This window comes from Melanerpes formicivorus, unplaced genomic scaffold (genome assembly GCF_026170545.1).
Source record: "Melanerpes formicivorus ecotype bairdi unplaced genomic scaffold, bMelFor1.0.p_v2 SCAF_59, whole genome shotgun sequence".
Classification (NCBI taxonomy): Eukaryota; Metazoa; Chordata; class Aves; order Piciformes; family Picidae; genus Melanerpes; species Melanerpes formicivorus.
Window position 1 is genome coordinate 1,679,396 of NW_027142411.1, and position 27,854 is coordinate 1,707,249.

Consider the following 27,854-nt stretch of genomic DNA (forward strand, 5'->3'; position numbering starts at 1 on the left):
ACCTGGGCACACTGCTGGCTCATGTTTAGGTGGCTGTCAATCAGCACCCCCAGGTCCCTCTCTGTTTGGCAGCTCTCCAGCCACTCTGACCCTAAGCACTTTAAATAGTATCAGTGTTTAGCACAAAATGTGTGTGTCTATCTGTCTAGTGCAGTAATGAATGTGGAGAGGTATCACAAGTTGGGGGCTGTGGAGAAGAAAGTAGTTTAAAAGAAAACAAGATTAAATAATTAAAAAACTCTGAACCCTTCTCATCCTGTGAGTACTGATGGGAGTTGGCTGCTTTTGTGATGAAAGATCTTTGTGTCTTCTGTAGTTAGAGCAGGGGCCCAATAATTGCTCTGACTTGTGATGAGAATCTGATAGCTTCTTGAGGCTGGTTGGATGCTGATGGATGAGACCCAGTTCTTCTGGAAATCTGCTGGTTAAGTTTCCAAGGTATTCAAAGTTTCAGTATATTTAGCTTGTGCCTGTAAACTGCTTTTTTTTTCTGCTTTATTGTAGTTGAGATTATCCATTCAGAGGTTAACTTTGCTTTTATTGGATTATTTGTTATGAAAGATGACCCCAGATTTCAAAACTTCATAAAGTATAATTTTGTGTACTGTTCCCAGCAGCCGTTCAAATGAAAAACTGGCAAGGTCTTGGGGATCTAACTTAAACATTTTGGCATTATTTTTAACTTAATAGAAAGTTGATATGCTGTCTCTTTGACCTGCCTGCTGTAAAAAGCTACATTCTTTGGCAAATATTAACCACTGTGTGTGGTCTAAACAGATATTTCACTAACAGGGACTCAGCCTTGCTTTGCTCAAAGACATCTCTTTCCACACATTTGCTAAGCTACAGTGAACATTTGTTTTCACAAAACACTACAAAGTTGCAGGAAAAAGAGAGCACAAATCCATTTGTACACAAAGCACTTAGCATGAAATGTTCCTTTGAATTCTCTTCTTTTTTGTTGTGAACATCACAGAATATATCTGGTTGGAAGAGACCTCAAAGATCACCCAGTCCAATCCTTGACCAAGCACTGAAGAGTCAGCACAAAACCATGTCCCTAAGTGCCAGGTCCACAAGCTGCTTGAACAACCTTCTGCCTTGGGCAGACCATTCCAGTGTTTGAGAACCCTTTCAGTGAGGAAGTTTTTCCTAACATGCAGTCTGAACCTGCCCTGGCACAGCTTGAAACCATTTCCTCTGGTCCTGTCACTTGTCATCAAGGAGAAGAGGCTGCCCCCTCCTGGCTCCAACTTCAGGTAGTTGTGGAGAGCAATGAGGTCTCCTCAGCCTCCTCTTCCCCAGACTGAACAACCCCAGCTCCATCAGGTGCTCCTCATAGCCCATGTGCTCCAGGCCCTTCATGAGCCTCATTGCCATTCCCTGGACAAGCTCCAGCACCTGAATGTCATTCCTACAGTGAGGGGCCCACAGCTGAAAACAGTACTCAAGGTGTGGCCTCACCAATGCTGAGTACAGGTGGATGATCACCTCCCTGTTTCTGCTGGCCACACTGTTTCTAATGCAAGCCAGGATGCCATTGGCTTTCTTGGCCACTTCTGACTCATATTCAGTCCCTCCCCAAGCTGCAACTTTCCAACCACACATCCCCAAATCTGTGGGGTTGTTGTGACCCAAGTGCACTTGGCCTTGTTGAACTTCATACAATTAGCCTTGGCCCATGGGTCTAACCTGTCCAGATCCTGTTGTAAAGCTTCCCTACCCTCTCGCAGATCAAGACAGCTGCCCAGCTTGGTGTCACCTGCAGACTTACTGACGGTAATGTTGTACTGTTCATTTTCCAAACAAAAGATTCTAATTACTTTTCAAGTAATTTAGTTCATCATTTATGAGGCATAGTTGATGGAAAACTTTATTTTTCCTAGTATCTGTGAACTATAAAATCTTTACAGATACATTATCATTATAGTGTAAAACATCTCTGTAAAATGTGCTGGGTTCTTTGTTTTGGTTTGGTTTGTTTTCAGAAATTGCATTTTAATCTCTAAAGTCATTGCCTGCATCAGGAATTGCAGCTGTGCAGTGGGTCTAACGTGGATAGTTCTTTAAGTGAATACCTTTGGAAAGGTTTGACTCAGGGGAGAATATTTTACTGCTATTGCCTGTATGAACTAGGGCAATATGGGGAGTTGCAACATTAGTAAGAATTCTACATGGTACTATTTATAAGAAGAAGGGTTTTGGTTTTAAATATACAAAAGCTCTTGATGTTGCTTTTATTTTCTGTGGGAATGCAGGCAAATGGTTTTTTTAGTGTCTTACATGTCATCATCTCCAAGCAAATGGGTTTCAGGAACCTTAATTTCATAATTTGTTTCAAAGTTGTAGCCATAGATCAAGTTTAGAAAACATATGCTTGGACCTTATGTATTCTATATTTTTTTTTCCTATTTCCTAGCATTTTAGGTATTTTGTGTTGCTAGTATGGATTTCTCCTTCCCTGTCTTAATTCAACATCTCTTTTGCCTGAACCGTAAAGGCTTACTGTAGCTAGGTGCAGAACTTTAAATACCTGGCAGTATATGTGGCATTGCAGATTTGAATATGGCCTCCTAGGCAGAATAACTTTACCCTTGTGCTGCAGCAAATTGCTCCACTCCTTGGAGAAGTGCAAAATGCACTCTGCTGATGGCTCTCTGACTTGACTCTTGCCTCCGTCTGATCTGTCTTTCCGTGCTGTTGCTTCTGTCTGTATCTTTCCTGACACAGCTCATCTTTATCTGCTGCATTTATCTGTTAAACTGACAAATATTTTATATTTGCTTTCTCCCTTGTCCTCCCTATCTGACACCCTGAATACTGCATGAGTGTATAACTACAAGTGTTTTGAAGTAGACAATGATACATAAGAAGAGGAACAAAGAGATTTTCGTATTATACTCCCTTAAGTCTCTGACAACAAAATCAGAATTCCTTGATAATCATTGGAAGGTTTGGTTATTTGGTAGGGCTGGAAATCAGGAATTTACAGAAATGTGAGGTATGAACAGACCTGCTCAACAGGAGGCACAGGCATCAGATATTTTGGCTGCATTGTTTTGTAGGGTGTTGAGAAGACAGAGCCCTCGTGGGGAATTGCAGTCTAAGCTGTGTGAGTGGGTAAATGCTATGGATCAGGTTGGGAGGTTCTGTGAAAGAAGTGGGATTTAAAGACTATTTTAAGCAAGGAGAATGAATAGGAAACTGTTGAAAGAGAAGAAGTTGACATGAAAAAATACAGAGAGTCAAGCATGGGTAATCATAAAACCATCAGGGAATAGGAAAAATACATTGAAAGGTATAAAGAGAAGTTGTGTAAGCAGCATTAGAGCAGCAAAGGCAGGAATGGGAAGATTGTCCTTTTTTCCATATGTAAACAATACTTGGATGTCATATTCAAAGATGTATTTTTCTGTCAACTCATTCTCCCTCTTTCCTCAAGGCAAAGAAAGAAAAGTTTGCAGTCTGCCCATCCCTTTTCTCACAGTCAGGTTGGTTTTGGTTTCTCTTGAACCTGTACAGGACGCATTGTCTTCTCTGGTGGATGCTGTCACTGAGATCATGTGCCATGAGCTTTTCTGGGAGATACAACACCTGCCAATATTCACAGCCTGTTTTTGCATCCTGTATTGTTTAGGTTGGCAAGATAATGGTTGCAATTTAATTTTATCTTCAATCAGACAATTCCTTTTGACTGCTTACAAAATAGTTTCAACTAATCAATCAGCTGCATCAAATATTTTTATCAGCTTCTGCTACTGAAGTTTGAAGTTGAGATGTGTGGTAATTATTCTTCTAGCAGGCTGCTATGTAATGCTCCTGTCTGAAAAGGAATGTTTGGGATCTGGGAGACTCTATTACTTGCAGGTAAATATGTGGAATTAAACAGATATGTTGCATTTTCTTAGAATAGGAATATTTTTAGTAGCAGAATTGGAGAATAAAGCCAAGCTTGTAAAATATGAGGTGGTAGTTTATGAAATGGCCCTTTTGTGATTGCTAAAATCAGTGGGAGTTTGGCAGGAATTTTAGCAACAATAGAACTGGGATCTCTGAGGCTGCTGCCTGGGCTCTGTTCTTCTAAATGTCCTTTTCTGTTCATAAGGTTAAATTTGAAAAATAGGCAAATGCAGAATCTCTTTGAAGAGTTTGACAGTACATGGTGGAATGTTCACTGCCTTCTTGGCTCATCCAAATATCAGAGCAAACCAAAAATCCCTATGAAGTGGTGGCCTGTTGGTGATGACCTAATTTGATCTACAGTGTTTGGAGAAAGAACACCACACCTTTATAACTTCTTCACCAAATTTCAGCTGATGAGGGTTAGGGAGAGTACAGATGTACCTGGAGGTGTAAGCTGTGTTTGTCTGCTTTCTATTCTTAAGGCACATCCAGGGTTACAGCCTACATATGTTTGTCAGAGTGATTAATGGCTTGTATCCATACATTAGAACTGAGAGTATTAAGATTTATATCTTTTTGTTTTGAAAAGCAACAGCAAGCCCATAAATACATGCTAAATGTACTCCATCTGATGAGCATGTGACCTAGAGTGGACATTTACAGCAAATGACTAAAGCCATTTAGAGGGTTTTTTTTTAGGCTATTAAATACACTTTAAAATGCCATAAGATGGCATGTGCTGTGTATGTAAAGCTGATACTTATATTTTCCAGACACTTTAAGAGCAGAAAAGGTCTTGTCTTTGAACCTGCTGCTTCTTTGCTCTCTAAACTGATGAGAGCATTGTTATAGGGGAGGTCAAGAAAACACAGGTAGTGGAGGTCCAAAACTTTTCATGATGTTTACTTACATAGTTAATTTTTAGTGCCAGATAGGTGATAGAGCTTGGGGATAGAAAAACCCTCTAAGTTACAGGGGGTTTACAAAAATTAGCTCCTGTGGGGAGCTGTGTGGAGCCTGCCAACAGAAGATGATGTGAAAGATGTTCATATAATTTTGTTTGCCTTCTAAATAAGATGCTAAATATGTTTCAGGATTTCGATATATGCTCTAGCTCCATCCCCTTTAGTAACTTATCCCAGAGAGTACTTCTGAGCCATGCTTGCTGGTTGTGAAGTTCAGTGGTGGCACACTGGGCCATTATGCTTTGGTTGCAATGTCCTCTGCCTTTATGACACTTCCTTCTGCCTATTTATATTTATTCTGCCTATTTACTGAGGTAATTTAGGAGGTGTGTTTTTTTTCTGATCTGTCACATAACAATGGAGGAAACTCTCTGCTAGGAGCAATAGTGGGTCCAGCACTGGATTTGAGTTATATCTGAGTGACTCTGCATGTGTCAGCACTGCAAAGTTATGTTCAAGAGCAGATGTACCCATGACTTAAATCTGTGGTTTGTATAAACCTTGATAGGTTCAGTTCACATGTGTATGGTTTGGTGTGTGAAGAGGGAATTGGTCAAACACATGGCCATAACTGGTGTAGAAAACTGATTTTCAACCTCTGGGATTTTGTTTCTGGGATAGATACAAACCTGTTCATAAGAGATATTTGAAGAGGATATGGAAGTTTTAATTTACTAGCTGTCCTACTCAGCCAGCCCAAGAATACTGTTTGTTTCTCCAGCACTCGTTCTGAGTAGGAATCCTAGATTTCTTTAGCAAGCTTAGGCAGTGTGATTTTTGTATGCTTTTTTCCTTTGGTCTTGTACAGGTTTGTGAAAAAAATCTTCAAACAAAATATTCTCCTAAGAAGTTGGTTTAAAGATGTGTTGAAATGTTGCTTTGATAATCTAGCTATTTTTTCCAATACTATTGATGGATTTAAGGTACCTGACCTGACAGTGAAGGAGCTGTATAAGAATCTTTTAATGATACAAGGGGGTATTGAATGACGGCAGACTTCTGTAGCAGCTCCTGAACAGGACAAATTGCTAACATCTTCTCATTTCTGCAAAGGAGTTCCTGCTTAAGCCCCACTGGGCTTAAGAACGTTGTTTACTCTACTCTTGACTCCTGCAATACAACAATAAAAAAGTGATTAAAATTTAAGTAGTCATAAGAGATTTTGGCTATATCTAATTTCTTGAATGCCAGTGTGCATTAAAACTGGATCATTGCATAATACTGTTGTGGTAAGTATTACTCTATTACCTTGTTTAGCAACCAACAGAAATAAGAACAGTAATTTTTTGATAAGTAGTCTTGTCCAAATGTGCTGAGTTCAAAGATTGTTGAACATTAAAGTTGTGTTGTTTCCCCAGTAGGTTGTATTAATACTTTCCTCCACAGACCTCTACTTTGAGGCAGTTAACGTACCACAAAAATCTTTTTTGAGACAAAAGTTTCTCAGATCAGAAGGCATTTTCTACTTCTGTTTTTGGGTAGGTAATGATTCAAGCAGATTTTACAAAGGGAGCAAGAGAGGCAGCTTTTTCAGTGCTTTTACATTCATTCTGGAAAGGAAGAAGTGTATATTTTGGCACCTGCTGATGTGATGTAGGTGTCCTTGGTATTAGAATTATTTTACTGTATTAAGAATGTGAATGCTTTTGGAAAGGTACTGCTGTAAATACTCTGTTCAATATAATTGAATTTGGATTAAACTTCATTTTCTTTTATAATGAGCAATATCATTTCATGTGTTCACACTATGCTAACGAAGAGACTGTTGTCTTAATTTATAGTAAGATGAAACTGTATCATCCCTGCTGTCAGATAAAAAGATTTTTGGGAGTAGGTGATAGCTATGGATTCATTTAATAGTTGGCATAATTAATATGTTTCCAGTAGAACTGAAGTTTAAATTGTGAAAAAATGAGATGGGAAAGTATTTCTGGGATGGTGTATTTTAAACCATAAACCAAACCTGCACATGGCTCCAACAGAGCAGCATGTGGCAGCTGTTGTGGCTCTGCAGATTCCATTTCTGAGCTTCTCTTAAGCTCTATTCATGGTACAAAGTGTGAGGGCATGCAACAGGGACATGCTTCAACTAGTTTTAAATTGAAGAGGAGCTTATATCACCTATGTGTTACAGTGTGGCTTCCAGTGGAGGCTGCAGAACTTGCATGGGATCCTGGAAAGTTTGGGTAGTTAGCTTGTATTGATGTGCTGAGGCTCTGTAGTTGCTGATTTGAAAACTAGGCTGAAGCTAACTCAGGAATAAGCCTCTGCAAGCTGAAAGAGCAAAGAAAGTAATACGGTTTTTTCAGTTGAATCCAGAGGAAGCAGTGATGGTCATCTTCTTTTTATAAGTGGCTAGACTACTTTATCTGCTGTCTGGTTGAAGGGAAATCAAGAAACCCCTGTGTTGCCAAAGAGGAGTTTTTCAGGAGTTCCACTGAGCAACAAGCCAGAGACTGCAGCTGTCATTTGGACACCAGCAGTGGTATGTGTGGTATCACTGTTCTTAGCAGCATCCCCTTCCAAGCACCAAGTGAACTCTGCCTGCAGAGGTAGGTGCTGTGGCCTGGACATTTCAAACCTTAACAGAAAGCTAGGAACTATTGTTGCTGTTCATTGCAGGGTCAGAGCAAAGTAGGGCTGGATATAAGCTGCTATGTGTGTTGTACTTTTGATTTATTATTTATTTCCCCCCCCTACATTAGCTAAACTTCAACATGAGAGCTATATATAGCTGAGTGGTTGGGATGGATTCCTGTGAATTGTGCTTATATTAGCCCCCTCAGGAAGAGGAGAGAAATCAGCACAGATCCCTTTTTTTCCCTAGTATTTTAAGCATGATTTGGGATAAGATTAGCTCATGAAAATGCTACAGTATGGTAATACCTACCTTCTGACTCGAAGTCAGATTCAGCTGTAAATTAGGGTGGCATTGTTTAATCTCAGAGGACACAGCTCTATCTGCTACAGACTTTTTTACCTCCAGAATTCTGGCCTGCTATAACAGTTATATCTGTTCAGCCCTGCTCTTGGAAGGGTGCCCCTTTCGTTCAAGGGCATGCAGGGTTGCAGTTATCTGGGAAGCCATCAAGTTCTCTTGTGTAGGTGCTGTGGAATTTGAGCATTATAGGCATATGATCCACATTCCTAAAGCTCAGCACACAGTAGTCACTCTTCACTGACCATGTTGTGTATTCAGTTAAAAGTGGAACAAAGGGGAGTAAAGCATTACTTAACATGAGTTGTTCACCTGTATGGGTCCATCTACCCTCTTTTTTCCCCATGCTTTCTTTTGGAAGAGTCAGGGAGAAGGGTGGCAGGGTATAAATAAGCAAAGGCATCCTGTGCAATATCCCTCACTAACTCTTCTGAATCTTGAAAGCCATGCATTAATGTTCAGAACTGAGCAATGGAAGTGTGGGGGGACAGCTTTATTTACTTTCAGCACTTTGCTTTATGGTCCTTTGGAAACGGTTCCTTGTCACCATGTTTACTGCTTTGTGAAGTAAATCTTTGATTTACTTTAGCAGTCACAGTCTGTTAAAGACCTGTTTTCTTCATGTTCAAAAAGCATTGCATGTTCTCTCTCCTCAGGTCTCCCCAGACCACAAAATGTGGATTCCCTGTTTGGTTTTTAATTTGCTTTTTTATTGGTTTTGAATCTGCTTTTTCACTGGTTTATGACATTTTATGATACACTTTTTCATGATGAGGAATATGATTTAAAGTATAAACAGATCACATTTAAACAATGCTAACTTTTGTTTCGTTTCATTTTCATGTTCTCACTGCCATTAGTATGTCAATTGTTTCTTGTATTTAAAGAGCTTTCTGAACCGCATCTCAGTCATGTAATAGTTTGGGTTGGAAATGACCTCTAAATGTCATCTAGTTCCAATCCCCCCTGCAGTCAGCAGGGACATCCTCCACTAGATCAGGTTGCTCAAAGCTTTGTCAAGCCTGACCTTGAATATCTTCAGGGATTGGGCCTCAACTACCTCCCTGGCCAACCTATTCCAGTGTTCCACCACCCTCATAGTAAAGAACTTGTTCCTAACATACAATCTAAGTCTCTTCTGATTTCAAACCCTTGTCCCTTGTCCTATTGCTGCAGGCCTTTGTAAACAGTCCCTCTGCAGCCTTCTTTAGGCCCCTTCAGGTACTGGAAGGCTGCTACTAGGTCTCCCCAGAACCTTCTTTTCTCCAGGCTGCACGCTCCCAGCTTCCTCAGCCTATCCTCATAGCAGAGGTGCTCCAGCCCCCTGATCACCTTTGTGGCCCTCCTCTAGATCTGCTCCATCAGGTCCATGTCCTTACTGTGTTGAGGGATGCAGAGCAGGATGCGGTACTCAAGGTGAGGTCTTACCAGAGCAACATGACAGAATCACCTCCCTTGATCTGATGGCCACACTTCATTTGATGTAGTCCAGGATGCAGTTTGCCTTCTGTACTGAAAGTGCCCATTGCTGGCTCATGTTCAGCTTTGCATCCACCAGAACTCCCAAGTCCTTTTCCACAGAGCTGCTTTCTGTCACTTCATCCCCCAGCCTGTATTGATATCTAGGGTTGTTCTGACCCATGTGCCAGACCCTGCACTTGGTCTTGTTGAAGGCTCACCTGGGCTGACCTCTCTAGTTTGTTCCAGGTCTTTCTGGATGACATCCCATCCCTCTAGCATACTGACAGCACCACTCAGCTTGGTGTCATCTGCAAACTTGCTGATGTTGCCCTCAATCCCACTGTCTATATCACTGAGAAAAATGTTAAACAGTGCTAATTCCAGTGCGGACCCCTGAGGGACACCACTTGTCACTGCTCTCCATCTGGACTTCAAGATGTTGAGCACTACCCTCTGGATGTGACCATCCAGCCAATTCCTCATCCACTGAATCATCATCTGTGTATTAGATGAGTGCTGTTTTGTTTTGGGTTTTGTTTTGTTTTAACTTTAAAAGACTCGGTGTCAAATGTGATCCATTGAGAGTTGGACCATTTCAGGGACATCAGACTAAGAGACTTTCTGAAACCATGAGCAGAAGCATTTTTTGAGGTTCTGTTCCAAGAGAGACAAACACAAAAAGTTACTGATGAATATTCATGCCTACTTTGCCAGGCATATCAAACCAAGGAGCATTGTGGCTATCTGAAGCTGTTGCATTGAGTTCACACCTCAGAATTTTGCAGCATCTGAACCTGCCACGTTTCTTTGCATCATGGAGTCAAACTGAAAAACTCTCTGGGAATAAGTTAGATTTTATTGCCAGTGTAAGATAGTTCAGTCTTGATATGTTCATAAATCTATTTACAGATTCATTTGGGCAATGTGCTTAAATTAATGGAAACTTCTATGGTTTAATTTCTGTTATCTGTCTTCTTATGCCCACCACAAAAGCGTGTCCTTTGTGCTGCTTAAAGGAGAAGTCAGTTGTCACACGTAGAGTTTGTTCTCTTGTGCTGTAAAAAGCTTTTGCAGGGAAAAAAGTTTGGTCTGAAATTGTGAATGTTTCCCCTAGACATCAGCCAGAGACAACAAGCAAAAAACAAATGAAATGTCTGATGGGATTTTGGAAGATTTTGTTATTTTTAACAAAAATTGTCATCATCACACACCTGCTTCAAATGCTGCATACTTGCAGCTCAAATGGATTTAATTAAATCCTGACTGATAAAATCTCAAGCAAAATTAAGATAAGGTTGCATTGTAAAATGGCCAAGGACAACATCAGTTGCAAATATTCATTAGTATAAGATAAAAGAGAAAACCTTTAGAGTCCAGGACACTTCTCTGAGGACACTGGTGGTTATTTTATCCTGCAGTAGTTTCATGGCTGGCACATTGTTAAACACGATGAGTTATAAGGAGCTACGAAGAAATTTGTGTTTGAGCCACTGATTTACAGTTCTGCAAGGTGGAGATGTTTGCAGTGAGGATGCCTCCACTGGCAGGTAGCACAGCATTATTTAAAATTGATTAGGAGGAATTCATAGCAGCCTGCCAAATTTCTAATGGAAGCCATTTGAATCAATTCACTCATATAATTTAAATGCCATTTCACTACATATAAGTTTAACCAGGAAAGAATTCCAGCTTGAAGCCAGTAAAATTAATTATTATTATTCTTTTCATAAATATTTTCTTTGTCAAAAAAATGCTAAAAGAAAATAAATGCCTATACACCGAAACTTCTTCAGTCTCTGAGCACTTCAGATGGCTAATTTGAGAAATGCCATAGTATTATTTTTACTTACATGTGTCAAAAGGCATTTTTATCTACATGTCAGGTTTTTTTCTTACCTGATAGCTTTTTGTGGAGTGTGCATTTAAGGCTAAATTACAAATTGAATTCTGCTGTTAACTGAGGGGCCTATTCAGCAAAAATTATATATAGGCTTTTCTCAGAAGGTCGTGGAATCCATCCTTGCTGTGGTGATGAAGCAGGGGAACTCCTTTTGGCCCCGGCATCACTTTTGTCCTGATCTGCCTGGTCGTCCCATGGGGGAGTTGTCTGACAGCGGAGAATTCACTGCGTGAGGTTTGGCGCTCACTATAGCACTGTCATCCATCACTGGAAGATTGTCCTATCCATGGGTTAATTTTATGGTTATTTGCTTGAAAATCAATCGAATTAAACTTGAGAACTAATGGTATATTGCCCTAGTTTAAAAATAAACATTCTGGGGTTTGACTGTTATTGGCTGGGATTTTGCATGGTCAGCACTGTGCAGGAAAAATATCTTTTAATTTCATGCTTTGCCCACTCATCTATTGCACTGCCAATTGCAACCACTGTGGTGCCAAACAAGAGAAAATATAGATCTCGGGAAAATATAGAGCAGAGTTGATGCTGCAGCAGCACAGGAAGTGCTTTACAAGGGCTGTTCCTCTTCAGATGGAAATAGCACATCGAAAAGCCTTTCTGGTTGTCCTTTGCTGCTGGCCCTTGTCACTTGGAGAGCCCAAGAATAAACAGCAGTGTCTGTTATTATTTCCCCCCTCGATATAAAAAAGGGTATGTCAATGGTTTTTTGCTCACATGGATGTTGTAAGGGTTAAAATATGTCTAAAAATTAATCAGCCCTCAGTTGGCCTTTCTTCACTGGAGTTGGTAAGTGAGTTGACCTCGAGGTGTAGTAATAATATATGTCAAAGATATTTAGCAGGCTTTTGCCATGTGTGCCTATATAGGTATGATGGGCATATGACTGGACTGATTGTGGACCTGAAGGCTCTTCCCCTGCAAAATATGTGTATGAAGTCAAGAAAGGTCAGCCTGCAATAAGGGTATTTAAGAAAGAAATCTTCAGCTTCATTGGCACAGTTGGAAATCTAGTACCTGTTTAAGCATCAAGGTCTTGTAAGCAGTCTGGTGAATGTGTTTCAGAGACTGAAATTTCCTGAGTAAAAAGAGAAGAGAAAAATGTTAATAAGAAAATTTCTTGAAAGTGTGGGAGAATCCTTAGTTCTGAATGCAAACCAGGGGACCTAAATGCCATCAAAGGGTTTAGCTAACAATGTCTAGTTGCTGTTGCACCCCAAAACAGTATGCAGAAAAGCAGGGTTGTAAAGAAATTGTTTGAGTGCAGGTTTTTTATCATGGTAAGAACAGCTCTATGTAATGAGATTGTGGTAGGGTGTTGTGGTAGGGTGTTTTGGTGGGGTTTTGGTGGAGTTTCTGGTTTTTTTTTCCTTGGTTGGTTGACAGAGTTTGGGGGAGTTACTGCATTTATTTGTAAGTGCATTCGTAACACTAAATGGAGGAAAGACAATTGGTTGTGACAATGGTGACCAAGAACACAGCAAAAGAACGTCAGGCCTTGTGTCTGGAAGACAGGGATTTTGAACATGGATTGAGCTCTTGCTGAGCCTTGTAAATGGGCCCAACTCCTCTCTCAACACTGGCAATCCATGAGGATTGTGCCATATTTCCCTTTCTTCTTTGAGACCATGATATTTTTGTAGAAAAAATAGTTCCTTAACTGTATCCACTGGCATTTTAAGTCTAATAAATAATTCTTCTCAGTCACTCAATCACACTCAGTGCAGACTTCAAAAGGTAATTTATTTTGCAGATAGACACCTCTGACAGCACTCTGGAGGCCATCCTGTCAGACGTAACCACTCTCAAGAAACCAAGAATAAAACATCCTGCTCGATCAGGTTTTTATGGGATGAAGATACCCCTTGATAGAGAAGTCTAATTTGTACTCTTGAGGGGGAGGGGTGCTCTGCTTCTGTCTCTTTTCATTATGGTTTCCTGTCCTGTTAACTAAGGAAGGGGTCAGTACCATGCTTGCCAATCTCATCACTTTGTACACAAGCACAAGAAACCTTGGGTTTGCCCAGCATGTTCATGTATGCCTGGCACAGCATGGGATGTGCTGACAGAAAATGGACACTGAACTAACCAGAAGGAGTTAAACACTTTTCTATTTCTCAGAAGTAATAAAGAAGAAACAGTTATTAGTTTGGGAGGCCAAACCTGGAGGAACTAGGTGTGGGAATGATGGTGGAGTATAAAAGACAGGAACTTAGTTACTGGTTGGGAGCTGAGTGAGCTAAGACAGGTTTTGCAGAAGCAGCAGCTACCTAGGTTGGGATCACAAGTCATTGTTCTCTTTTTAGCTGCTAGGCATTAACACTTCACAAAAGTGCTTGCAGGTCATACAATCTTTTCTGAAGCCTCATTGTAGAATAGTGCTGTCTTGGGTGAAGTCTTTCAAGGACTTAGGCAGTTTTTATTCAGCTTGTTTTCCCCTCTGAAGACAAGGTTCCAGCAGTTCTGGGTGATGCAGTCTGAGTAGGGGCTGTCAGAATGAGCTTCTATGGCACAGTACTTGTACTCCTCAGATATCAATGTCATCTTTTGGGCAAGATTAAGAGACTGTTAGTGGCAGCTTGAGTTCTGAATATTTGGCGGGTTTTGTTTGGGTTGTGGAGTTTTTTATGGTGAGTTGGTATTTTTGTGTGTGTGGTTTTTTGTTGGTTTGGGTTTTTTTGCTTTCTTTTTTTTTTATTATTTCTCTTCCTCCTGCAAAATGGATTATTGTATATCAAGAGATTAAAGCCTTCACTGGTGCAGTAAACAGACACATGAATGAAAATAATTTATTTCTATGCAACCTTTTCTGCAACTAAATGAAGTTTAGGGAGGTAGAGTGCCTTATTTTATAAGGACCTTCCCTTCCAAAGGGAGAAGAAATGGAAGAGGAACTCTTGCTTCTAAATATCTAAGGTTACAACATTGCTGTGACTGGAAACGTAGCTCCCTGTTATGGCAGGATTTGATCCACTTGCTGATTCTGAATGCTGTCTGGTTTACTTACGAATACGTCTCCCCATTAAAGCATTTTCCCCTTTTCTGTTTCTTACGGTAAATATGCTCTGGAAAGATTTTTATTTATTTTTTAACTCTTTTTGTAAAGTTTTAAAATAAAATTTACAGCTGGTGAGGAGCAGAGGTTTTACATACTGGACCTTATCATCTCGGTAACCAATTTTTTCTTATGTCTCAGAACTCTCATTAATTTTTCACAGGCTTGTGATGGATAGTTTTTATTTATTCACGTCTGAGGTTCTGTTGTGTGAAAAGGACTCATTTTATAACATTACATATTCATGGCTTGGGATAGATGGGATAAGGAACTTATTATTAATGTGTCACAGTGGGAAACTTACTCTGGGTTCATTTGCGAATCTTGTTAAATGTGGTGCGGTCAGCAGACAGCCCTGAAATTTTTGATACATTTTATTGGAGAAGGGCAAAAAGGTTCAGTGATGCTTCCTTATCTAAACAACACGAGTGAGATGGTGTCTTTCTAAATGTATTTCAAACACTATATCAGTAACACAAGGGTAGAAGCAAAATATGCCTGAGCCACAGTAAAATCAGAACGCTGCTTTTGTTTGTTCTTCTGGGTTTTTCCTTCAATGCCTGTTTCCAGGTGCTGTTTTTGTCTATTTAAATCCTATTTGCTTAATTAAATATTGTAGTATATTTAGCCAAACCATAGGAATTGCTTGTAGTATAGTGAACTGGTATAACTTGATTTCTAGTGAATTGAAATGAGAGCATCCCACAATGTATAGCTTGATTTCTAGAAAGTTGTATTCATCTAACAGTTCCTCATGGGTATATTTCACTGGGAGTCTTTTGTTAATGCACTGTGAAAATTCTGAATATGTATGTGCATTTGTTATAGAAAACCAAAGGGTGGTCTCTGTATTGAATATATACCCCCCAGAAAATAATAGAAAAAAGGAGTGGTGAAGCTCAGTGTAAACTCCTCTTTTAGAGTTCTAGAATTGGATCAGATTTAAAAGAACCAAATATCTTTTGGTATAAGGTCATAAAGCATCTTCAAAGCAGAATGGTTTGTGCTTCTTCAAAATTTAAAGTAGAGGCTCTGTCCTGTTGACTTAGGTGATCAAAATTGTAATGATTTTATCTATTAAATGCTCCCATACGCACTTTCCTATGTACAGAAATGGGCTCAGAGAGGAAGCCTGTAAGTTAGCAATACTTCTGACACCCAATCATTTACCATATATTGTTAGTTTTGTACTTGTGTTATTGCTGGAAACCTGGAAAGAGGGGTTTATTGAGATGGGTTTTTTTTGAGTATATTAATCATTCTCTTACCCAAGCAGCTTGTGGATGGAGGTATTAATGTTTAGGTCACCAGAAATTAGTGAAACATTTAAGAGCATATGCTCAAAATTCAACTGAATTGTAATCTCTCTTGGCTTTCAAAGATTTGATTTCTCTTGAAAGTAATAACAGATTAAATAACTTTAAGCTACAGAAGCCATTTGAAGTGACCAGGAGAAAAAAAAACCAAACCCTGTGATTGCATTTTAAAAGCAAATTTCCAGTGAAGTTAAATGTTAGCTTTATTAGCCATCCTGCCAGTAGGTCAACAGTATTATATTGTCATTTGTAATACGAGAGCTGGGCGGTGAGAAAACGGTAGTCTATGAAGAGTTTGTGAGAGCGCGCCCGCGCGCGCGTGTGTATACAGTGAAATAATATCCAGCGTAATGTGAAGTGACAGTCAAAATTACAGCTTTTCTCTTGCCGCAAGGGTACTTCTCTGCCAAGTATAGTAATATTGTTGTAGCAGTGTTCAAGGTTGTCAGCAGTTCTCGGGTACTCTGCAGAGAGCCATAACCGTGTGTGGAAGCAAGGAGCTTCCTGTCAAGGGAGACACTATAATTTTGATATATATTTGTTGGTGCCAAACTGCAATTAAATAGGAGGCGTTGGAAGAGGTTTTATTTAACCAACTTAAATTTGTTGATTAATTAGTTAAAACAAACAAACTAACTAAAATGAAACCCTTTTGTGAACATAATTTTGGATATGAATTTGCCTGGTATTTGTCTCTGTACAGAGAAGTGTGGGGGGTTGTGTATGGAACAAACTTTATTTCTGCTGGTGAATTTGAGATTGCCAAGGATGTGTAGGGCACGCTGCTTTTACTTTAAATATTAGCTCTGAGGCTAATTATCTGTCATAAAGTTATTTTAAGGCGCAGTTATCCAGCTCAGTTTTTCAGGGGTCAGCATGGGAAGTGTTTCTTCTCAAAAGCATATTTTTTTCAGAACGTGTCAGGACTTCAACAAAATATTGTCACAAAAAGGTGTAATATCATCCATATTGGAAGCAGTAAAGAATTTCTCCGATTTCCCCACGTTGAAAATGATGATGATGGTGTCAGCAGTTTTATTCAGTCGAAAACCATTTTTCTTGACGATTAGATTAAACAAAATGAGGTGGAGGAGAGAGTTGCTTTGGAAAGCAGAGCCCTTAAAGAAACTCGGGAGCTCTCCTGCTGTCCTTCAGCAAAGTATTGAGATAGGAACATACTTAGGTGATCGTAGTACTTGCATGATGAAAATGGAGCAATATGCTAATGTAAGTGGCTGAATGGTGCCTAAAAGATTACTTAGCCAAAACCCCTTCTAGCTCCTACTGAGTACTGCCCAAGTGGAGCTGCTGACACATGTTGTGAGTTAACTTCCACAGTCTGCCCCTCTGCTGTCCTCTTCCCTGGTTTCAGCAGGTCTCTGAAGGCTGCTGTGCCTGTATGACTTGCATGGTAGAATGGGTGCTGCTTAAAGCTGGAGTGACAAAAGCAATCACTGTTTTAAGATAGGTGTAAAAAGAAAAAAAAGGAGATAATGAAAAAAGTAAATCACAAAAAAAGTTTTCAATATTTTCCTTTGGACTATAGCTAAAATAAATTTCAAATACTTTATGCTGAGGAAGTGAAATAGAAAAGGAGTCCTCCTGAAATGAAAGCAGATTGGGTGCTCAGTGGGGAAATTGTACAGCTGGGCTAAGTTGTTTCACTCTTGTCTCAAGCACTCTTCATAGAATCATAGAATTGTTTTGGTCAGAAAAAGCAACTGAGGTCATTGAGTCCAACTGTCAACCCAACACCACCATGGCCATTAAACCATGCTCTTGATTTGTCCCATATCACCTTGCACATTTAAGTAGTTCTGGAAGTCATTTATCTGATGTATGCTTTTGTGAGCAGAAACTGAGTCTGTGCTGAAGTTTGCAGGTGTGTTGAAGAGCTAAAGTTGTACCTGAAGGTGACCCATTGAAGGAGCATGATGAGTAAGTGTGGCAGTAGTATTTATTATTGCACCGACCCATCCCTAGCTCTAGGGCACATCTCTGCCCCCTGTACAGAGGAGTTGTCCATGTGCATTCTGATGGGTAAGTGCTTGTAAGACACAGGAAAGATGCTACAAAGACAAATTCTGACAATAACAGGAAATAAGCTCTTCTGTGGTGTTTCTCTACACTGCTTTGGCCAGTGTTTCTCCTGTTGTCATCACTGAATCTTCCCTGTTTTTTGTAAATACATCATTTACAGAGATAGCTGATGATTTTGTACTTGTCATGTTTTCAGGCTTTCCTCAATCTGGCTACTTGTTTGGTTTATGACCATCTAAAGTCCTTGTTTCTAGCTCCTTTGAGGTCACTGGAAATGTTGCTTTGTTCCTGTGAAGTCTCATCTCTCTGCTACGGAAGCATTAGTGCTCAAGAGGTGATCCTGCAATATCTGTTTGCACACAAAACTGGACATACCTGCCTGCACCTCACTCAGCATCTTTAACCTGGGTGGACTTCGCATCCTACGTGTGACAAAGCAGTTCACCCAATGTAAATTCCTCCCCATTGCTGGATTAATATGCCGAGTCTTTTTTAATTGAATAAATATATTACACAGCAGGACAGATTGTTTTCCTTGTGGCCTTGCTGTTGCAATTTGAGAACAGATACAATTTTGTTCAGCTGATGAAGAAAGCAACATCTGTTCTTGGTTTCCTGCAGCTTCCCTTCTTCAGACGATGCATTTAGATGCACAATTTGAATTCCTTCCGAAGAAACGGAAAATTAAAGATGCGACCCCTCCTTCAAGGCAGTGGTTACACTGTGACAACAGTGGGCTGAGCTAAATTCAGCTATGCCAAGCAAGAACTATAAAAGTAGATAGATTGCACTCTAAGCTTCACTTTATTGGATATTGTAATTGACATATAGTTGTCATTTATAATCATCTGTCCATTCCTGTGAGTTGGGAGCAGTAAAGTTAATTGTGGCTGCTCATTTGCATTAATCTCACCTCTGAAGGGTACAGTAACCCATTAATATCATGTCATGATGAATTATCACAAATAACATTGAACATATTGATTAATGATCTCTGAGATTTGTATCTCGTTAAAACATTTTGTTAGCTCTTTAAACTTTTAAGCAGACAGTCAATGTATGCAGGAAAGGTTTAGAGATCACCCAAGAGGTGATGAAAAGTTATGGCATACATTTTGGGTCACTAATTAAAACTTGTTTAAAAGGTTTCATACTAATTTTCAAACTGCCTTTTGCTTCTGAAGGTGTAGAGCTGGCATGCTTTTTAATCACAAGAATTGTCATTTTATTCTTCATTGCTTAGAAAAATAGTAATTGGTGTTGGGATGGCACAGGGGAAAAAAGGAGTAATAAGACTTAGAAACTGACATCGTTTATGCAGCTTCTATAACAAAAGTCATGCTCAGAGTAGCCTGTGTTTGTTGTGCTTTGGGTTTGGGTTGTGCTTGTTGGTTGGTTTTGTTGATGTTTGTTTGTTTTTTTAAATTATAGTTTCCTTCTATTTATGTTTTATTCTTCATGCAAAACTGATTTTGCTGGTTTAGCATTTGAAGTTACTTGATTTCCCCCCTCCTATTCTTTCTTTGTATGTACAGATATGTACATTAGGATTAATGAAATGTCATCCAGTGGGTGGCCACATCATTTTCAGTAGCTGGTAATTAAATGTTTTGCTATTTTTATTATTATTACCTGCTTAACTTTCTGTAAGCTAGGAAGAATAAAGACTTTAGAGAGGCAAAGGAATTTATGCTGTAGTTCAAGAAGGTGACTCGGCAGGACAGAAGTGACTCCTTTGCATAGCTGAGTACTGTGTTTTGAGAGTCTGTGAAATATATTTTAAATCATTCATCAATCTATCTTATTGAAAGGTTTCTTTGCCTCCTTCCACATGAAAATGCTGCATTTCAGTGGGTCCTTTTAAATCTAACTCTAGCAGGTCCTAGACCTATGTAATGAGACTGATTTCCCTTCTTTGCACCTGCAGGAAGCTGCCAGTATTGTTGAGTTCTTAAAACTATTTGGGTGTTCTAGGTATTTCACTTCCCGGGTGAACTTAATCACATATAGAAAACATTTTGGATTAGAGCTGATTTGGGTTTTTTCAGTCTGTCTCATTCTCCTACACAAGGGCTGGGGCTGGTTTTTATGTTTTTGATAGCATCGCTGGTCCCTCTCAAGCGCTAATCCTCACCTGATTCTAGGAGGAGACTAATGTGGAGATTAGAGCAAGAAAAATCATCCTTTGGAACGTGACGATACGATATGGCAAATCTTCACAGGTGTGCCACGACTTCTGCTGCTCTGGCCGTGCACAGTGGCTAATTGCATCGCATCGCCTTTCCCCAGGCTGGGATTTTTGTATGGGAACTAACACAATTTTAACTTATTTGCTGGCTTTCCCGGCCAGCCCTTACAATCTTCTTTCAGTAATTCCTGAGAGTCCATTTCCCTGGCACGCGAGGCTGTAGAGTCAAGGATTATATTCTAGCTATAATTTATGATTAACTAGATTTATGGCTGAGATCCCAAAACAGCCTCAGTACTGTGTCCTGAGGAATTAAAGGCAAAATGGAGACTATCATTCTGAATTGTTTCCTTCTCTGGATTTCGGGAAAACTCTGAGATATGTTTGAAAAATTAAAACAAACCCCAAACCCAAAGCAAATGTGATTTCCAGTTGTGAAACAATTCAATTTCATACTGAGGAATTTAACACTAAAATGCATAAAGCCCTCAGCCTTTATAGTATTAAGCTGTTTAGTTTAAACCTTATTGTTTGTCACCTAAAGCCGACGCAGTGCATAATGCATATTCAACCCTCCTCCTGCTAATGCAGCTCCCCCCCATCCTCAGCAAACAAAAAGGGGTGCGTGTGGGGGGGACAGAAGTGAGGTTCATTTTTACCCACGGTGCTAATCCTTATTCATTTGAAAAACCTGCTAACGGAAATATTTCCATTCAGCTCATTAATCAATTGTGATTTTCATTCCCTTGTTTTGTAAAAGCTGTTGCAATAAATACTTTTTTTTTTTTCACAAAGAGAAAATCTAAGAGATGGATGCAGCAAGCGTAATTAATAGCACCCAGTTACAGAAGATCAGCAAGTTTGTGAGATTCACATGCTGCTTTACCATATGGCTGCCCAGTAGGCGAAAAATTTGATTAATGTTTTGAAGTAGTTTTTTTTCAGCAAATATTACAGCCCCAGATGAGGAATTTTACTTTCTAGTATTGTTAGACCTAACTAAAATAACAGGTCTTTTGATTTAAAGCTAAATAATATTTTGATCCCATGAAAAGTCTACATGCAGGAGAATTACAGCCCTACAGCAGGAGGATTGCAATTCAGCCAATAATGGTTAAAATTTTGTTTCGTCTTAGTTTTTCCTCAGTTGATTGGTTTAAGATAGCAGTATAAGTGCATGAGTTTTGTTAGAAGGATTTCCCCACCAAAAATGAATTTCCATCAAAATGAACTGATTCATTGTAATTTGTCATGCTGTTTCTTCACATGCTTCTCATTTGAAGGAAAAAAAAAGATCAATATTGAGCTGTTTGCTGGTGAAGGATCAGGAAATACTATGTGGTCCCCTCAGTAAAATATGACTGGAAAGAATATTATGTTAGCAAAACTCTACCATGTATTAGTTTTGCTTTTAAGTAATTGCTGTAATAATGCTAATTAGTACTTAATCTATTGATTTCACACCACACCCAGCCCCCTCTTCCCCCCCAGCTCATGTTTGCCTGAAATGAAAAATATTTACAGAATTGCATCCAAAGAGTGTCAGGGGTTAGGTTGGGGTGCTCTCATGGAAAGCTAACACCCAGCAGGAAGTTTTGCTTTTATCACAAATTCTCAGTTTAATACAAGGAAGATCAGCAGCTGGTAAAGAGCAGATTCAGGGTGCTGAGCCGAAATGGAGTGGAGAGCAGCTTTGCATGGAAGTCTTGCTGAGCTTCCAGAATGCTGAAGATAAAGCATTACCTAACACTACTTTGCCACTTTGGTTTCTTCTAATTGCTTCAGGTAATGCTGAGGTTCAGAGTCTGCTGGGGTGATGCTAAGGCTGAAAAATGAGAATTTCTGCATTAAAAGAAAAATCCCTTTTTGCAGTTTTTACAGCTCTATCATCTTAGCAACCAGCGACTGAATGTAGCGGTGTGCTAACGTGGAAAACAGTTTGGTTTTGACTGGCTGTACACATCCCCAGATCAGAGATCTTGGCACACAGTTGCTACTCTCAGGGGAGGAGGTGTGAACTGACAATAAAATAAAGCTGAGTGAAAATAAAAGCCATCAGGTTTTTGCAAACCAAAAATTTTCACCTGTGACAACAGTGGGTGTCCAGGTGCATCAGTTACTGACTGAATGTCAGAGTTTAGGAAACCAGCTCTGAAGTGTTTTTATGACAAGTATAAAATGGAGTGGAACTGAGGGAGTGAAGTGATGGTTATCGCTTCTGGACAATACAAATGTCACAATAACTTGTGCTTTAGACAAATTGACAACTGACAGAGCAATGTGACCTTCTTGCTCTCTACAACTACCTGAAGAGAGGTTGTAGACAGGCGGAGGTTGGTCTCTTCTCCCAGGCAGCCAGCACCAGAACAAGAGGACACAGTCTCAGGCTGCACCAGGGGAGGTTTAGGTTGGATGTTAGGAAGAAGTTCTATACAGAAAGAGTGACTGCCCATTGGAATGGGCTCCCCAGGGAGGTGGTGGAGTCACTATCATTGGAGGTGTTCAGGAGGAGACTTGATGGGGTGCTTGGTGCCTTGGGTTAGTTGTTTAGGTGGGTGGGATTGGTTGATGGTTTGGATGCAATGATCCTGAAGGTCTCTTCCAACCTGGTTTATTCCATGTATTCTATGTGACCAAATCCCTACCTTTAATATAGGATGGGTTGAATTGTTTTATGCTTTTGAGAATGGACAGTTAATTAAATTGATACAAGCTTCCCAGCCTTGTGCTGTTCAAAGATTGCCTCTAGAATTTTTTTTTTTCCCCTTCATATTATCAAATGTATTACAATTTGCACCAAGTATGAACCTTTTTACTAGGCCATTTCTCATGTATTATCTTTTTCTTTCTTGTCTGTATCGGTGATTCTTTTGTCAGTGATTTATTTCTAATAAGAGCACATTTGATGCCATAAATTGATGTAAAATGTGCCAGGGTTTCCCTTAACCTGTGACTAAACTACATGCTGATGTTAAGATATTCTATTATATGCTCATCAAAATATGGAGAAGTTGATGTTTTAGTATTTAACTCTCTTTGTTCTTAGGTTTGATTCAATTATTTCAGAAATAAGCAGAGATTTCAAATATTTTAATAGTGGGGCTGAATATTTAATTGATGGTGTCTGCAAAAGAAGGTCACTTGGAACTGCTTGAACTGTGTGATTAAATTATGCCATCGGATGCAATTATGGCTTAATCTGGAAGACTGGGGGATGTTGGGGATGTTATTGCAAGTGTCACACTTTGCTTGGCTTTTTAATTCTGTAAATAAAGGGAAGTGTTGAGACTGGTCTGTGACAGCCCTCTCCTGTTAGCATTCATGGTTTTTAACTGTTTCAGAGTCGCTGTTCTGCCTTAAATCTGTCGAGAAGGTCTGTGAGGGATTGGCTACATGAAGAGGCTGTAGAGTGGTCACTCTAAAAAGCTCCTTAGCATAGTACTTTGAATTTTAAATCACACACATAATTCAAAGGTAATCTAACTTTCAGTGTTGGACTTAAGTCCATTCAGTTAAATGGAGAAAAATGACTGACATAAGGAATGAGTTATTGATTTGTTGTAGGAAAATGACTTCTGTAATATAGGAAGTATGGTAAAAGGACCAGCTTAATTATTTAGGGGGCACCGTTGAAAAAAAAAAGAAGTGCTTTTGCAGCACTGCAAATTGTCTAAATAGGAGTTGTACAGCAGGGGGGGTTAAGAATTCTTTCTTAAAGATAAACAGTAGTGGTTTATTTTTCTCCTCAGAAGATGGAGCTCAGCTGGTTGTTTAAAACATTTTTGTATCTGTGCAGCTGAGGCAGAGAAGCAGACAATGAAATAATTTTGTTCTTAATGCTAAAGGCAGGGCAGCCTTTGACTGGTGTTTCCCTTCTTTGCATTATGTTTATGCTCTGTGGAATCTTGATGGCTGAGGGCTGGACAAAAAAAAAGAAACATGTGAAAAAGTTATTCTGAAGCCCTTATATTTAGGAGGTGGGACAAACTTTTCAAATGTGTATTTACCAAATAAATGCATGTGGCAGTTTATATCTGTACAAGTAAGATCTTAAAAAGATGAATATTTGATGGTCCATGAAATATCCGATAAGGTATTTGTTTTGGCCTTTTCCATATGTTTATTTTTTTCCCTTTTGATTTAGTGCTATTCTTTGCAGAAGGTCTAGAGTATCACGTTATTTTGACTGCTGCTCACAATTTTTGGCAGCATCTCGGATAAACAGAATATTTGTGGTTAATTGGTTGACCGTGTTCAACAATTATATTAAAGCTGTAATGTGTTTGAACATTTGCCCGCTGCAGGCTGCTAATATCTGCTAACTTAAATTTCCTTCTGAGTGGAGCTAGCTTGTAGCTGGTTCTATTGGAAGTATCTGTGCTGGGTTTAAAAGGCAAATGTATTAAAGCACAGCTAATGACACCGGTTTGTGAAAGTTTGCCACTGGATTCAATATATAGCCCCTTGCCCATTGATTGTTTGTCGTCCTGAAATTAGGTATTTAAACTTCCAGTGTTACTGAAGAGAAAGAGAAGTCAGTGTTATTTTTGTTAAGTAAATCATCAGGAATACTAGTTTGCCTTTCTGACAAAGACTTACAAATGGCATAAAGAATTTGGAGCTGCTCGACTTTTGCTGCTGTTCAGTCCAAGACACCTGATCTGTATTTGGGGCTGCACTTAAAGGGAATGGCAATTGTCTGAGTACACAGTGAATACAAAAGTTAGCCATTGCGTTCTCAGAGTGCTACTGGAGTTATAGGTGCACTCGGATGGATTTTCAGGACATAATTTTCTGGTTTTGTTTGGGTTTGTTTTATTTTTCATTTCCAAGCAGAAGTCACAATCCAGTCTTGCTCAGAGTTGTCACTATTGTAGGGTAGGTAAATAGTGCTGATTTTGACTTTAAAGCCTTGGCAAGCGTTTACCTGAAGAATCACCAGTGTTTTGTGTCGATGATACCCTGCAGCTCTGAAAGAGGCAATTATGCTCGCAGCCCCTTGTTTTAATTGAGTGAAACATAATGACTTCTCTTCTCTAATGCTCCATGGACTGAAAGCTGCGCATGAGTGGCTCCCCGGGGACCAGCATAGCCCTTCCCAAGCACATGTTTTTTGGGGAAAGTAGTTGAATGGAGAGGTCAGCCAGAGGCTGAAGCTGGCACAGCAGGAAACAAGAAGCAGCAGCAGCTCTGTCACCGATGATGCAATCAGCTTTCTTCACTTCCAGTGTTTTGACCCCCGTGCTGGCCAGTGTGGAGCTTCAACCTTGGCTATCCACTCTGCTCCTGGTTATGTTCTTCCACCTTGATAGCTCCCCTGTCATGGATGATTAACTCAAATAGCAGTTCAGGTACTGGTTCTGAAACAGGATGGGAAAGCATGTCTGTTGGTAGGAGTCTGACAGGACAAAAGCTATCCAAACATTTCCCATGAATGTTGAAATCCTTTAATTTCTTGTGAGAGTTAGTTTCTCATAATTCTGGAAAACAGGACTAGTAGCTCTCTCAGAATATGGCTGAATGAAATGAATCAGGATGACCTGTTCAAGTAAAATCTGCATTGCATGAGTCTGTACTAGAATTGTTCTTCAGGATGGGGTTTTTTTCCTGGTTGTTTTTTGATTGCTGGTATAAAAATGTAACTTTGCCTTATTATTTTAATCTTTGCTTTTCTTCCTGCATGGATCATTTATTTGTGAACTGGTTATTTCAGGAAGGGCTCAAAGGTAATTTCATGGTTTATAGAATTTATATCTGAGGGTTTAATGAGGAAAACATATTGTTTTCTAACACATGAAATAAAAGAATCCTTCATTATATTTTTATTTTCCTTCTCTAATATTACATGTATATCAAGTTCAAAGCCTTGAATACACCTAAGTATAAAATTATTCCTTTCCCACACATGGGAAATATGAATGTTTGGAACTCAAAAATCAACACACAGAGACTTAAGAGGTGATTCTATTTTTAATGACTCCACATGATACAAATGAACTGCTCTTCTGTTTGTGCACTGTGCTATGGTATACATTTGAAAATACAATAACAGCATATTACTTTTCTGTGATTTAGGTTAGGAATTAATGCATTCAAATGAATTTCAGAGCCTTGGGTATAATTCATACAGGATGCAAGTCTCTCAGTAGACCTCTCATGAACATCATCAGATTCAATACAGTTTGCATGGTCAAACAGATTAAAATCTGACCAGCCCCCTCTTTTTGCCATTCATTAAACTCTGGAATGTCTTTGAATGGTTTTCTTCTCAATTACATAGAGTAAATTCAATTACCTGGCGTGGGGGAAAATTAGCAAAGCCAAGATTTCTGTTTGCTCTGTTAATTGGTGCAAGCGTCCCGTTTTTCAGGTGGAATTCTGTTAGGACAGATGAGCTTGCACCTAAGGCTGCCAAACACCACATTTCCTTCGCTCCCTTCCTAGGTAGGATTTCCAAGAGCTTTCTCTTTTATCTAGTGCAGAGTTATCAATGATCTTTCACTCCAAATCAGAGTCATTATCTACTATCTAGATTGCGTTTGTTGTGTGGCTCATGCCTTCGATTAACAATTGTGTAAACCGGAGGCTGCTTTCAGCATCAGTTTGATCTTTTGATGGATCAACAGCTTCCCTAGGCTGCCTTCCGAAGTACTTCAGATATATCTGACCCTCTGTTTCTGGTGTTTTGGCAATTTTACATCCTGTGTTAATTATACCACAAAGCACAAAATCTATTAGCAATTTTCAAGTAATGTCTTATGCTTAGAAGGTTTCTGAGCCTCATGTTGCATTAAAAAAAGTATCATGTGTCCAATACTTTGAGCCATCTCTCAGGGAAGCTTAAATACAGATTTCTACACTGGAGGGGAGTAAGTGTTGTAGTAAGTACTATTCAATAGTAGTGCCCTTGTGTTGCTGATTTATCTAAAGGTCATTTGGAGCATCTCAAGCTCTACAAAAGTGAGAGCTCCCTATGCTCGAATTTGTACTCTGTATGTCCTCTGCTCATCATTTGCTGTGTTATCCTTCAAGTATTCTTCCTGTAATGGAGATAAGTTAAAGCCTCAGCAAACTGCTCATGCTACATTGCCAGAGGAATCAGGCTGGGAACAGGCACATAGGGTATGCAGAGTTACTCAGTCTCTACTTAAGGAGGCTTAGAGATGTGTGACATGCAGCCTGCATTGCCAGGAGTTTTTTTCAGACCAAGTTCAGCCTGGTTTGCAGGTCTTAAAATTCCCCCTTATGTCTTGCTATTGACAGGTGTAGCTATCCAGTATGCCCAAAGTTTGAAAACACTCCTCTGTTGATCTTTTTGCTTTTTTTAACATCTAGTCAGTCTGGATGATAAACCCTCTACAAACACAAACATCTCTCGGGTTTCTTTGGTGACACACTGTATGACAGTGTATACCTTCTTTATCCTTGTGTTTAATATTTTCTCCTCAAACAAAATTGCAGAGTTTCTTGAAATCTTGGATATGGAAAGTAGATAGAATCATAGAATGGTTTGGGATGGAAGGGACCTCCCAAGGTCATCCAGTCCAACCCCCTCTGCAGTCAGCAGCGACATCCCCAACTAGATTGCCCAGAGCCCTGTCGAGCCTGACCTTGAATATGTCCAGGGATGGGGCCTCAACTACCTCTCTGGCCAACCTCTTCCAGTGTTTCCCCACCCTCATAGAAAAGAACTTGTTCTTAACATACAATCTAAATCTCCTCTAATGTCAAACCCTTGCCCCTTACCCTGTCACTGTAGGCCTTTGTAAACAGTCCCTCTACAGCCTTTGTAGGCCCCCTTCAGGTACTGGCAAGCCACTGTTAGGTCTCCCAGGCATCTTCTCCAAGAACCCCAGCTCCTTCAGCCTGTCCTTGTAGGAGAGGTGCTCCAACTCCCCCATCATTTTAGTGAGAAAATAATTTCAGAACTTCACAGCTTTAATATGCTGTTGAATACTGAGTAGAGTATGTACCTATACCTGTTACATAGATGATGCTCCTTGTCTCTTGGTGGTTGTGGAGCATGTTACATGGCAATATCCTGTGAGGACAGGACAGCTTCAGGCCAGC

General features: G+C 39.7%; 1 protein-coding gene across 4 annotated transcripts in view; it reads left to right on the forward strand.

Moving 5' to 3' along the window:
* The window catches only part of WWOX (WW domain containing oxidoreductase), a 510,998-nt gene that overhangs the window by 42,230 nt on the left and 440,914 nt on the right, over positions 1-27,854 (forward strand). The window contains exon 6 of one of the 4 annotated variants that reach the window (XM_068161621.1): positions 317-367. The exons of the other annotated variants lie outside the window; for them this stretch is intronic. Within the exon in view, the coding sequence (XP_068017722.1) occupies positions 317-352 (36 nt within the window). The 3' untranslated portion in view covers positions 353-367. Of the gene's footprint in view, positions 1-316; positions 368-27,854 lie in introns of those variants that run through there. 4 annotated transcript variants of the gene reach the window in all.